The 13,597-nt window shown below is 51.1% G+C and overlaps 2 protein-coding genes across 6 annotated transcripts in view; one reads left to right on the forward strand and one right to left on the reverse strand.

Moving 5' to 3' along the window:
- Nucleotides 1-8,769, reverse strand: part of STAG3 (STAG3 cohesin complex component) — a 26,159-nt gene extending 17,390 nt beyond the window's left edge. For all 5 annotated transcript variants that reach the window (XR_014255033.1, XR_014255034.1, XR_014255035.1 and 2 more), the window contains exons 1-9: nt 8,632-8,769; nt 7,602-7,889; nt 5,858-6,040; nt 4,627-4,729; nt 4,117-4,233; nt 2,513-2,609; nt 1,711-1,787; nt 1,222-1,426; nt 640-791 (exon numbers count right to left, since the gene is read on the reverse strand). Coding sequence is in view for 2 of the 5 variants with exons in the window: in XM_082431272.1 (XP_082287398.1) it covers nt 640-791; nt 1,222-1,426; nt 1,711-1,787; nt 2,513-2,609; nt 4,117-4,233; nt 4,627-4,729; nt 5,858-6,030 (924 nt within the window). In the remaining 3 variants the exon portion in view is untranslated. The remainder of the gene's footprint in view (nt 1-639; nt 792-1,221; nt 1,427-1,710; nt 1,788-2,512; nt 2,610-4,116; nt 4,234-4,626; nt 4,730-5,857; nt 6,041-7,601; nt 7,890-8,631) is intronic.
- On the forward strand, nt 7,806-13,545 carry GPC2 (glypican 2). The gene is made up of 10 exons (XM_082431284.1): nt 7,806-7,997; nt 8,658-8,816; nt 9,139-9,461; nt 10,284-10,364; nt 11,081-11,243; nt 11,494-11,624; nt 11,836-11,985; nt 12,075-12,214; nt 12,305-12,480; nt 13,269-13,545. The coding sequence occupies exons 1-10, from the start codon at nt 7,832-7,834 to the stop codon at nt 13,514-13,516; spliced, it is 1,737 nt and encodes a 578-aa protein (XP_082287410.1). The 5' UTR covers nt 7,806-7,831; the 3' UTR covers nt 13,517-13,545.
- The last annotated feature ends 52 nt before the right edge of the window (nt 13,546-13,597 follow it).

The raw sequence follows: 13,597 nt of genomic DNA on the forward strand, positions 1-13,597 counted from the left end.
TTCTTCAAGTTTAACAGGAAACAAAGCAAGTACCTACTATGTGCCCAGCTAGGCAATTTATTCATCTCATTTAATCTTCACAAAAAGAATTATCCCATTTTTAAAGGAAAGGAAACTGAAGCTTAGAGGTTACATAAGGCCATGGAGCTAGTAGCTAACTGGAACAGAATTTAAACCCAGGAGAGATTGAAAGGCCTGTGTCCTATCCATTCCTTGAAAACTTGGCCTCCCGCATCAGTGGTTCGCCTTCAGTACTCCTGTGGTAACCTGCATACTGCACACTTGACAAGAAAGTCAATGCTTAACCCCCTGCACAAGATGCAGGCACAACATTTAAACACCTGTGATAATGAATGCAGACAATGGAAACTGAGCAAAAGTGGAATTATAGAGAACTCTAAAATTTACTCTAAACTAGAAATGCTCTATTGAGCCCACATCCCAGAAACAAAGTGAGTATGCAATAACCTCTGACTGGAGGGGTCTATTAAACTATTGCCAGACTCCATCATTCATGATCTGAAAGCTTGCCTGGGGGACTGTGCCTTAGCAGAGAGAAGCTTGGGGACTGATAAGGTGGGCTGCAGCAGCTGTGATGGAAGCCAGGAGAAGAGGGAAGAGGCAGGGAACACTTCTCACCTCTTTGCGTTTCTCCAACAGGCTCTCCAGTCGCTCAGGTGATCTCTGTCCTGGCCCCTTGTTTCGTTCAGCCTCATACTGACGTTGATTGTTGTCCTTGTGCAGACTCAGTTGGAGGGCAACTCTTACCAGGGAGGTCATCAGCTTCATGGCTTTGAATCAGTAAAAACAAGATAAAGAGATCATTACTTAAGTCAGAGGGAGGGAGGGTAGGTTCAAAAAAGAAGGGAAAAAAAGGGCAGTGAAAAAGAAAAGCTGGAGCAGGGTGACCCTAAAATCCTAAGACTCACTGTTCTGGAGTGGATTTTTTCTCTCCCTAACTCTTTTGGGCTTCCTTTAATCCTTAGCATATTCCCAGTGGTGAGCTATAAGAAACACATTAAGGTTGGAAACTATCACTGTAATCCACTCCTTTTTACAATTCCACTAATGAGAAACTGGATGGAGGTTTGGGATAAAAGAAGCATGACCCTGAAGTAAAGAGCTAGAATGCAGGTAGGAAAGAAGATCCAGGATTGGAGAACAGAGGAAAGTTCTACCAACCCCCAAGAGAACATATACAGAATAAAAGTGACTGCCTACCAGCCAGGGTGCTAGTGTGACGGAAGGCACGGACTTGGGAGTCTGAGAGGCCAGTGAGCAGAGAGATGAGGTTGTCCATAGGGAAGCCATCATAGAGGAGACTATACTGGCACCTATAGACCAACGTCCTCACAAATTCACAGAAGCTGCCCTGGAACTTCTTCCAGGATGGGCCTGGAGCTGTCAGAGGATAGTCTCCTGAGTCCTGTAAAAGAGTTTATGAAAAGGATGGAAAAGTTATTACCAGGTCTACGAAGTCACAGGGACTGGATGTCAAAACCCAATACTATAGTAAAAATGTATCTCTTATACCTCATTCTCAACTCTACAGGTATATTCAGATAACGTGTATAGGTCCCCTTTGCTCCCAAGAGATTAAACTCCTCTTTCTAAAAGCTATCCTATTTCCCAGAATCCGAAAGAAGAGGATAATGGGCCTTGTATTTTGAAAAAAGAGTGGCAAGAGGATCCTGGACTGTCTTCCTCCACCTCATTAAACTGTTCTGTTAGGTTCTGGATGATCTCCGAGTTGGACATCTTCTTGAACATCTCAGCGGTCACAGTGCCTGAGGAATGGAGGAGATGAGGTACTTAGAAGGCAAATAACAGGACACTATGATCATTTAACATATACATTTGAAGATGAGCTAGGAAATGTACTGAAAAGAGCTTAGGTGGGGAATCAGAAGACCTGAATCCTAGTCATAAATCTGCTACCATCTAACTGAGTACCTGCTATAAGGCAACCTCTCTAGAAAACCCAAGGGAATCAAACAGTGGAAAACTATGGTTAAAAAAAATATTCCAAACAATCAAAAAACAAAGAAAACTATGCCAGATTCTTATAATACAACCTGCAGTCTTATAAGACTAAAGTTAGGTCATGGCCTCTGGGGACCTGGAGCCCCACAACTTCAGTGGAGAAATATGAGATGAAGTGGCTGAGAAATAAGGAATAAGAAAATAAAAGATTATTTCATTTAGAGAAAGGAAGAGTAAAAGTCTGATGGTCCATTTCCAAATTTGTAAACATCATACCATCACGTTAGCATGATTATTTATTTTTCTCCAAAGGGTCTTGTCTCCAAACCAGTACATTTCCTTACTGGATCACTTCCCTATTTACCTATCAACAATGTAGTTGATACTAGTTAAATAAGTGAAATTTTTCTTATGCTTTTCCCTCTCCATTTATTTAGGAAATGCCTAATCCTACACATCTAAAAGGAAAAAAAGTTTTACAATATAGGAGCAAAGGATGGGGATTAGAAAAGGGTAGGAGTTTCCTCACCTTTACATCCACATGACCGGATGAAAAAGTTAATGAGCTCCAGGAATCCTGCATCCTGGTCTTGCTTGTAGCTATCCAGCCACTCATCTACCAAGGACTAGGAAAACAATGTGGATGATTTCTATTTCTGGCAATATGACAGACTAGAAATTCTGTATAAGCTTTCTAACTGAAGCATCTAAACTTCTGATTAAAATATTAAAACATCTTTTAAAATGTATTGCTAAACCAGAATGAAAGGTAAAATTCCATAAAAGCCAAAAATGAAGTGAAGGTAGCAATTCTGAGAGATAAGCAAGCTGACTTTTGCTCTGAGGGGTCTCTTAACTACAGACAGAAAGTTAGGAAGCTAACTTTCTGTCCAGATGGCTGCATGGAATGTAGAGCATAGGAGATAGAGCCTAAAGGGCTTCCAAAAAGAGTAGTCCAAAAGGAGGCTCCTGCAAAGAGTCACACCCTCATGAAAGCAAGAATGAGAAATAAACCTATAGGTAAGATGGGGCCAGCAAGAAAACTAGCTTGTTATGACCTTAGTGTGGGGTAGAGGGAAAAACGAATTGTCCCTTGAGAATTCAAAACCATAAGCCAGTTCCCATATCTGGATTTGCAGTCCAGATCCACATTACCTCTACAATCAAAATACCCTCAATCAGATAATTTAATTAAAAGCGATTCTGGAGTGTCCTCACTCAACCACCAGAAGCAAACGTAGGTTTCCTCTCTTAACAACCCATCTTCAACCCAGGCCCCAAAGAATTCCAACACATAGAAACCAGTAACAAAAATAAAAACAGAAAAACTCCGTATGTTTGAAAATTCTAAATTTTTCTAAAAACTATAAAAATCCACACTATACATCAATAAGGGTGAATCTCAAACAACTGAAATAATTTAAGTCACAGAAAACTAAAGAACGACTCATTCACTTAAATTAAGGAAAACACATTCATTGGTGATAAAATTATAATGCAAGACAAGGGAATGGTTAACAGAAAATTCATTCTAGTAGTTATCTCTGGGTGGTGAGGGAACTGGGGGAGTAAGGTGGAGGGAAGATACACAAGGGTCTCTACAGCACCATTAAGGTTTCATTTCTTGAGCTGGGGCTAGAGGCCTGGGTGATCACTGAAAAAAAATTTTTAAGTGCATATATGCCTTACATGTTTTTAGATGATAATAGAATTACAATAAAATTATTGAAAAAGAAATGTAAGAAGAGAAAAACTATGTGGGGAGGGAAAAAAAATTAGGTATAACTGTAAAAGTGGAGCTAAAAAGTGACAAGGGTGAACAAGTTGCCACCCAAATCCAAGCTTCTTTTCTACATTATCCAATGCCTCTCCTTGTCTCCTCCGTCAATCAATCAAGGCAAAATCTATCCTGTTCTGTGATACTATTAGGAAAGGAACATTCCCTCTCAGGTAAGATCCCCCTTATATCAATCACTCCAAGGATTCACTCTGTGGTCTTATCTGCCTTTCCTGATACAGGTTACATTCACTAAAATGTCTACATTAAATCAAGTTTGTAGGCACTTGTACTTATCTTTCCACCCAACAAGGGGTGAGAAGGTATCAAGAAACAAAGGTGAGACACTGTTTTACCTGCATGTCACTTTTGGCAGCTTTCACAGCATCAAAGAGATCACTGGCTGGTGGCTCTGACTCTTTCTGACCATGAGCACGTACCATTCGGGACCCCTTCTTTGGACGTTTTGCCACCTAGTAAGTGTAAAGAGATCATGAATATCTTTAAAAAGTCAAAGTGACATTAACACTTGGTCTCATCACACAAGTAGGCTTAAGCTGCCAATTCCACAACAGAGTTTGAGTTACTGACTCAGATTAGAAATAGCTGATTTTTATATTGTAAACTTTATTATTTCTAGTCTCTTGTCCTTTTAAAAGTCCCTAAGCCCCATTCCTGTTCCTCTATACCCTAATACCCTCTTCTCTTATTCTTTGCTCTTCAAAATCTGCCTTCTTCCTACTTCTGTCCCTTAACACTTTTTAAGCCTTGTCCTTTCATCAAGCATATCAGCTGACCTCTTCTAGGTTTTCTTTTGCTGCTTCCCAGACCAGGTTCAAAAACAAAACAAAACAAAACTGACTCACTGGGGTTGTTTTGAGTGGTCGTTTTGCTGCTCTCTTCCTTACATTTCGTCTCAAGTTGTCTTCGAAGTCACTGCCTTCACCAGCTGACAAAGATTCACTATCCCTATGAGGAAGTGTGGTTCTGCTTAGATACAACACCCTAGTCCCTATATATAAAAGGGTAAATGAATTATAATTTCTTTTTGTCTCTAACTTTACACCCCTCTCCATGAGAAAAATATATTCAGATTTTAAGAGGAGATGAGCTTACTGTTGCCAGGAAGTAGGCACAATGTCCTAAGGGAAAACTTTCACTTGAATAAAGCACTGGAGATGAAGAATGAAGAACTGAGGTAGGTGAAGGACAACCCTTTCTTAGTATCCTCTCTGACTAAGAGAATCAAAAGATATTCACATAAAAAAAAAGATATTCATGTAAGCAGTGAGGGGATCACTGCTGAGTAGAGAAAAATGGCTCAGGAAGTCATGTATTACTAATACACAAACCAGAGATTAATATGTGCCTGGTGTTAAATTTTACCCCTTGAAAACAAATTCACGTCTTGTTGATTAGGGTTAAATTTACAAAATAGATATAACCTGGTGCCAAACAGCAGCACGGACAAATAGAAATGATTCAGAAGAGACCAATTAAAATTACCATGGGATATTCTTATAACTTAAGTATAACCTTTAAAAATTGTGAATCATTATGTGGTACACCTGAAACTTATATAACACTGTATATCAACTACACCACAATAAAAAAATTACCAGGGGATAAATCAGACCTTGATTAATTTTTTCCTGGAAAGATTTTTTTAAAACCCAAGACATACTCATATAATCTTCACAGAATAAGCTCATAAATGTTAACAGATAAGGACCTGTTTATAAAACCCCAAACAAAAGAACTACAGGACACCAGCTAAAAAGTATACACCAGTTTTCAGGCACCAAATAAAGAACTCTTTTCCCTTTCCCCCATCTGTGGGCCCCCACCGGAGGCTGTCCGTGAACATACAAAAGCGTTCAAGAAAGGTTCAGACAAGTTGGATGATGGATTCAGAACAGGATGGATTATTCCTGACGCCTCCAACACGTAGGACAGCCGAAATCCAGCCTGTTCTGAACCAGTATAGCATCTCCTGGCTTTTCATACGTCACACACGTGTTGCCACTTTACCCGTCTGTTAAATGAAAACGGGAAAAGCTGCGGACAAGGCAACGATGTCCCACCAACCCCACTCACCCCTCCGAAGTCTGGTCCGAGTCCCTGTCATCGCAGGGCACCGCGACAGACGAACTAGAAGACGCAGACAGGCTCCTCGGCCCAGTCCCCAGCGCTGTGCGCAGCGGGGAGGACACGCTGCTCGGGGAGGAGGAGCTATGCAGCTGGGAGGAGGACGACCGCAGGGTGGGCATGGTGGTCCAGCTGCGGGAGAGAGCGAGAGAAGGGGGAAGGCTTCCTGCCCCACCGCGTCTCCATCCGCAGCCCCGACGACCCCCCTTGTTTCCAAGGGAACTGCTTTGGAACTCGGGGAGTGGGGGGCCCACAAAAAATAAGAGAACACACTGTAGATCAACTACACGTCAAATTAAAAAAGAAAAAGAAAAGCACAGCTTTTATGGTTTCTCCTGGGATAAACCATAATAGGAAAGAATATTTTTAAAAACGTATGTGTGTGTATAACTGAGTCACTCTGTTGTACAGCAGAGACTAGCACAACATTGTAAATCGTCTATTACTTCAACTGAAAAAAAAAAAAAAAAAAGACGGAGACAGTCCCGACCTAAGGCATCAGGGCGATAAAGACACCACGGCCCCAACGCCGACCTCCGGTTTGGAGTCACTCCCCAAGCACCGAGGAAGGCACACACCAGGGCAGCTTAAAACACACCCCTATCCCCAGGATTCGGAGTCAACTGCCCGTGAAAGGAAACCAGCTCACAGGGTGCAAACGAGAAACAAGAACCCCCCCCAAACCCCCTCACAGAAGCACCTAGACTTCCATTTCTACAAGGCTAGAACGGAACTTCTCAAGGACCCGACTGCGACGCGCTTAACGATTTGGGGCTAGAGGCGCCATCAGAACCAGGCCGGAAACACTGAAGGAGTCACGGAAAGCTCGCATTCTCCATTTTTCCAGAAGAGGTGATCTCTACTCAACGCTGGGCTACGCTATTTGGGCGGAGGAGCTGTCTAACCGCTCAGGAGAGCGACTATCAGCCTTTGGGTCTGGGATTCCTGGCCTCTGTGGAGGAGGGTATGGAGAAGGGAGAGTCCTCTCTCAGGGCCGGAGTGCGGGGAAGGGCGACCGCCTGGGTCAAAGAGGAGCCTCACTGTCTGAACCTGGAACAGCGACTTCTGGCCGAGCAGCGCTGAGGAAAAGTCACCACCGCGGGTCCCTCGGGTCTCTGTGGTCACCCTCCCCCCGACAGCCCCACAGTCCGGCACGGGCGCCCGCCGTTTCCCTTCTGGTGGCAGAAGAATCCAGAAAAACGCGGGAAGGCGCGAGCCGTGCAGTGCGCAGGCGCGAGCCCAACGGCTCGTCTCGGAGTGCAAATTGTCGCGAGGCTTGGGCGTGTGCGAGCTCGTGCTCACCACGTTCCAGTCACGGCGCTCCGGCAGCCTCGTGCGGCCACGAGCTCTTCAGCATGCCGCCGTGTCACGTGGGCTCCGGCGCGCTGGCCACCTGCTTCAACTCGGCTCCTCCCGGCCCCGCCCCCGCCCCGCCCCTCTGCCCCCAAGTTCCCCCTCCATTGGCCGGGCTTCACACTGCACTAGCAAGAGCTCCTTTAATCTGGCTTCTCAACTGCCGCAGGCTGGGTTCCACCCAGGCCCAGCCTTGCGACCCAAATAGCCACGCCTCCGAGGAAGGCCACGCCCTTCCCCCAGCCTCCTTAGTCCTGCCGAGTCCCGCCCCGCTGCCGAGCTTCCCCAGTACATTGGCTTAATTTCTCCCTTGATCCCGCCCCTGAGGCCGGCTCCTTACCATCATTGGCCGGGCCCCGCCCCGGGCCCCGCCTCCTGTCCGGCTCCCGCTCCCATTGTCTCGGCAGATGCCGCCTAGTCCAGCAATCGTGCTCCGTGTTCAGTTTTCGGAGGTCGTGCTCTTTCTCTGGCCGGCGGGGCGATCCCGCTTCAGAGAACCGGCTTCCTGAGTTCGGGCGGCTCTTCTTTCCTCCTTAGGACCCACTTTGCCGTCCCAAGGTGGCAGCAGCTATGTGCGCGCTGCGATCTCTTCTGCTTCTCCTGTTGCCTCTGTGTCCCGGTCCTGGTCCTGGACCCGGTATCGAGGCAAAGGTCACCCGGAGTTGCACTGAGACCCGGCAGATCCTGGGGGCCCGGGGATATAGCTTAAGCCTACTCCCTCCCGCCCTGATCTCAGGTGAGGAGAAAGAGGAAGACTAGAGAATTGGGGGCGAGGGAGGGGGCGGGGGCCGGTCCCCCCCATCTCACAATAACTCTTCCCTTTCAGAGTGGCCGTTATAATAATCTTTTCATCTCATAGTAATAATGTCTCTTCTCCTCCGGAACTTCTTTACCAGGATCACAATAACACTCCTGTTCACATAATAGCTCTCTACTCCACCCCCACCCCAGGAATCCCTTTCTAGTAATTAGCACCCCTCTCTGTGTTTCTTTATTCACAGCCCAATTTGTTCCCCTCGCTATTTCCATGAGCCCCTTCTATAACAATACTTTCTTTCTTACCAGGTAATCCCACCCCTCCAAACCCCATTCTTCCCATTGAAGCCATCCTGTAAGTCCTTAGAGGCCTGGGGTGTGCGATGTTAGGCAGGCTACCTAGGACCCTCTGATCACTAAATCGGCCCATCCTTATTTGATCCTATGGCTAGTGGCAGTGGACTTGGGGTGGGTGAGGGGACAATAAGAAGGGGGTAGAGCCAGGTGGGAATGAGGTGGCAGACAATAGAAAAGAAACCAGACAGTTCGAAGAGAAAGGATGGCCCCCAGAGATCAGCAGGAGAAGGAAGGAATTTCACGACACGACTTCCCACCATTCCTTCGTGTCTCCTCTGTCCAGGTGAGCACCTCCGGATCTGTCCCCAGGAGTACACTTGCTGTTCCAGTGAGATAGAGCAGAAGCTGACCTGGGAGACTGAGGCCACCTTCCGAGGCCTGGTGGAAGAGAGCGGCTCCTTCTTGGTTCACACACTGGCTGCCCGGCACAGAAGATTTGATGGTGAGGACCTGGTGTCCCCAGACCTGGCCTCACACCTCCTCTCTGTGCTCATGACCCGAGCAAGCATCCCGTCCCCGCTCCTGACTCTATCCCTAAGGCACTCTGGCCCTGGCTTAGCCCCCGCATCCCCACCCTAGGCTCTCTCAAGGTCCTGCCCTCCACCCCCAGCCCCAATTTGCCCAGACCTCTAAGAGTTGCTTAATTTCTGACTCGCTTTTCTTTTCTCTCCCCATGCCCATCTCTTCCTGCCTCTGCCCTTTCACTTTTCCGTCCTTCTCTGGCCTTACCCCACCTCACACCCCTTTCTCTGCACTTGCCACAGAGGTTTTTCGGGAGGTGCTCTCGTCAGCCGAGCACTCCCTGTCCCTGCTCTTCCCCCGCTCCTTCGGCCGCCTGTATGCCCAGCACACCTCCTTGTTCAGTGGCCTGTTCTCTCGGCTACGGGACTACTATGAGAGGTCCGGTGAGGGGTTAGATGATGCCTTGGTGGATTTCTGGGCTCAGCTCCTGGAGAAAATGTTCCCCCTGCTGCACCCACAGTACATCTTCTCCCCTGACTACCTGTTCTGCCTCACGCGCCTGGCCTCTTCTGCTGATGACTCTCTGAAGCCTTTTGGGGACTCACCCCGCCGCCTCCGCCTGCAGGTGAGGGGCCCCAAGGCCTGAGCTTCAGCCACCTTTGACCTAGTGACCTCTGAAGTATGTACTACTCACCTCCAGCCCAATGACCCCCTTTCCATGCCCCAGTTACCCCTGACCTGGTGATCCCTCTATGCTGCATGGCAGCCATGTCTGACCTGGTGACCCCTATCTTGAGCCCCAGTCATCTCTGCCTGACCCAGTGCTCCTTGGTCTCCTTTAATTGGATGGCCCCCCTTTCTGTGTCCTAGTTTACACAAGTTGCTGACCCACTCACCTGCTCTTGCCTCCCCCCACCCCACCTTTCTGCCAACTCCTCCCTAATCCCAATACCTTGGCTTCCTCTGGTTCAACTAACTGTGAATTAGACACTTAATATTTAAGAAGGATTTTCATTTATAGTCTCTCATTTAATTACCATCATAACTCTAGGAGGTAGATATTAGCATTCCTATTTTACAGATGAGGAAACTGAACTTCCCAGAGGTTAAGGTCTCACAGCCAATAAGTGGTAGAGCTATGTTTCACACCCAGGTCTCCTGGCTTCGGGTTCAGTGTTTGTTCTGATACAAGCCCCTCTCTCTCCAAGCCCTGTAAAATGTAATCCCTCCACCTCTTCCCAAGCCCAGTTCCCCTTGGTCCTTCTAGACTGATTCTTTTGATCCTCTTGAACCTGCCTCCAGGGACCACCTGACACTCCTAACCACCCCAAGATAACCCTACAAATCTCACCCCCCTGCTCATCCCCTTGGTGCAGTCTCTTGGTCCCAGTGTTGACTGACCCTCAACAGTCCTGTGGTTTTTCTCACCTTCTTTCCCCTCCCCCAGATAACCCGGGCCCTGGTGGCTGCCCGGGCCTTTATCCAGGGCCTGGAGACCGGAAGAGATGTGGTCAGCGAAACGCTTAAGGTTAGAGGGAGCCTGAGTATGGGCAGGGCCCAGGGAGGGAGACAAGAAGTAGGAGAGGTCCCATGAAGAAGAGTCCGGTGCCAGCTGGCAGGAGAGGCCTGGGGCCTTCCCATATCAGCCTTGAAGCCCTGGCATCCCAGGGTAAATCAGGAAGGCTGGAGTCTCCCTTGTGTCATGACCCATGATCTCCTCCCACCTCTGACCCTCTGATGACTCTTACCCCCTGCCAGCCTCTAGGGGCCTGCTCATCTCCATAGCATCTCTGAGATTGGAGTACTGGCCCTCCTGGTTTTCTCCAGGACCACTCAGCGGCTCCCTCTTCCCTGCTACTGGAGGCCAGATTCCTGGCTTGGCCTTCAAGGCCCTCTCTCGACCGCTCATTCTCTCCCTGACCTCCCAGCCTTACTTCCTGCATCCTCATTCTCCTCTCTTCCCAACCACGATGGGCTCACTCTTGTCCTTGAACCTTTTCTCAGATCCCTCACTGCCCCATCTCTCCCAAGAAGCAGCATCTGCAACCTGGCCCCTAGGAGCCTCCCTCCTCTGATCTGTGGCAGTCCTGGGGTCACTCCTGCTGCCACACGGGGTCATCAGTCCTAGATGTTCAGAGCCTGGGAAAGGTGGGGTGGGGTATTTGATTTCTCTCTGTGCCCAGCACCAGGCTTGGCTGAGGGGCAGCCAAGCGTGGATGACACAGGCCTGCTCTCTGCTCCCAGATGCCGCTGTCCGAAGGCTGCAAGCGGGCTGTGATGCGTCTGACAGGCTGCCCCCTTTGTCGGGGGGTCCCCTCGCTGCCACCCTGCCGGGGCTTCTGCCTCAACGTGGCCCACGGCTGTATCGGCAGCCAGGGACTGGATCCTGACTGGGGGGCCTATCTGGGTGAGGGGATTCAGGAAAGCCTGGGAGGGCTGTCTGTGTGGGGGTGGGAAGGGTGGACCAGGGCGGGAGTGTTAAGCGGTACTGAGGGGAGAGGATGAGGAGCGGCTCTTCTCATGTCAGTTTCCCCCATCTAAGACCTGCTGCTTCCCTCCAAGGCCGGGGTCAGGATTTGCGGGAACATCCTACTTCAGTGAGTATCTCCCTGGATGTCCCCTCATTTCACCCTTTCTCTTTTTTTCCCTCTTTCAAGATGGTCTCCTGTTCCTGGCCGAGAAGATCCAGGGCCCCTTTTCCTTTGAGCTAGCAGCACAGTCCGTCGGGGTGAAGATCGCGGAGGGTTTGATGCATCTGCAGGAAAACAGCGTGGGGCTGTCAGCCCAGGTACAGGGGGCCACGAGAAGAGTGGGAGTTGGCGGGAGGACCGGAGAGAGAAGGGTGGAGGGGGAGGCCCCGGGCTGGGGGTACAGTGCGGGGTGTCAGGGAGACACTGTAGGGCCTCTGGATAAACTGGGGTGTCGGGGGCGATTGGAGTATTGGAGTGTGGTTTTTACCGCGGGACGACTGTCTGTGGGGTCTCTTCCCGGTGCCGCAGGTGTTCCAGGAATGCGGGAGCCCCCAGCCGGCGCCGGCCCGCGCCCGCCGTGCCCCAGCCCCCCGGGAGGAGGTGGGCCGGCTCTGGTCGGCGGCGGCGGCGGAGGAGGAGCGGCCCACGACGGCTGCGGGCGCCAGCCTGCCCCGGCTGGTGAGTGGCGGGCGGCAGGCGGGGGCGCAGGCGCGGCGGGGGGCGGGGGGCGCGCGCACCAGCTCCTCCCGGGCTCTCTTTGCGTCCAGGTGTGGGAGCTCCGCGAGCGGCTGGGCCGGGTGAGGGGCTTCTGGGCCGGGCTGCCGCTGACAGTGTGCGGGGACCCCCGCGTGGCTGCGGACCTCTCCCAGGAGGCGGCGCCCTGCTGGACCGGAGCTGGGCGGGGCCGGTGAGAGCCGGGCGGCGGCGGCGGCGGGCGGGCGAGGCGGACTCCGTGGGCGGGGCGGGGCGGGAGCCTCCGGGGCTGCTCTGCTCGCAGGTACCTGTCGCCCGTGGTCGGGGGTCCCCAGGCCGGGCAGATCGACAACCCAGAGCTGGATGCGGAAGCCTCGAGCCCCGACCTCCAGACGCGGAGGCGGCGGCTGCAGCTCCGGGCGGCCACGACCAGGATGAAGGCGGCCGCCCTGGGACGCGACCTGGAGCTGGAGGACTGGGGTGAGGCCCCGGGCCGCCGCGAGGGCCTCGCTCCGCCCGGCTTTCCGCGATTGGACCCGGGCCAACCCGCAGCCCGGCCCCCTGCTTTCTGCAGCCCCTCCCCTGGCGTCTCTCGGTTACTCTCCATTCATTGACTCACACGTTTTACACGCACGTATTGAGCGCTTTACTCAAAGGTAGGGGGTAGAGCACCAATGACAGGGTCTCTATCCTTGAGTTCATGGTTCCCTGGGGGAGACACCAAAACACTCTTACAGAACGGTGGGAAGCTCCTAAGAGTGGGCAATGGGTTGGGGGAGACTGGGGAGGGCGGGCAATCCCGGGAGGTGGGGAAGTGGGGTGCGGGCGCCGTGGGGCTGGCTCCCCAAAGTAGAATTTGACAGGGAAGCAAGGCACTGACATCCATTTTTTTTCTCTCCCACTGTCTGTCTCTGTCTCTCTTTGTCTCTCCTCCCCCCCTTCCCGTCTGCTCAATGCTTCTGCGTACGTCTGTTTTCTCTGTCTTTTCCTGTGTATCCTCTCTCTCCATCTGTCTCTTTTTTGTCTGTCTCGTTGTCTCTTCCTGTCTCTCGTTGCCTTCTCTCATTCTCATGTGTCTGATCTCTCTCCTCACCTTCCTGTCATTCGCTTTCTCCCTCTTCTCACCCTGCCTGCTCCTCCACCCCTCCCCTTTCACTGTTTTTATCTCGAGTCCTCTTCCTCGCTGCCTGTGGCTCTTTCTCTCCCCCTGTCTCCCGCTACCTCTCTTTGCCATCCCTGTCTGTTTGCGATCCTCCCCCTCCCTGCAGAGGACGCTAGCGGCTCTGGAGAGGGACAGCACTATGCAGATGACTGGATGGCTGGGGCAGCAGCTGTGGCCCCCCCGGCCCGGCCTCCTCGCCCTCCTCGAAGGGATGGTGCTGGGGGCAGAGGAGGAGGTGTCATTATCCGCCACAGCCAAGACAAGAGCAGGACTGGAGGAACGTCTGTCGGTTTTCACACCCAACCCCTCCTCATTCTCTTCCTCTCAGCCCTGGCCCTGCTTGGACCTCGATAACTGGGGAGGGGTGCCCTGGCATCAGAAGGGTTCGTGGCCCGTCCCCTCCTCCCCCCTCTGCTGGGTCTGGGGAGGAGTCGA

This window comes from Balaenoptera physalus, assembly GCF_965194825.1.
Source record: "Balaenoptera physalus genome assembly, chromosome: 16".
Taxonomy (NCBI): Eukaryota; Metazoa; Chordata; class Mammalia; order Artiodactyla; family Balaenopteridae; genus Balaenoptera; species Balaenoptera physalus.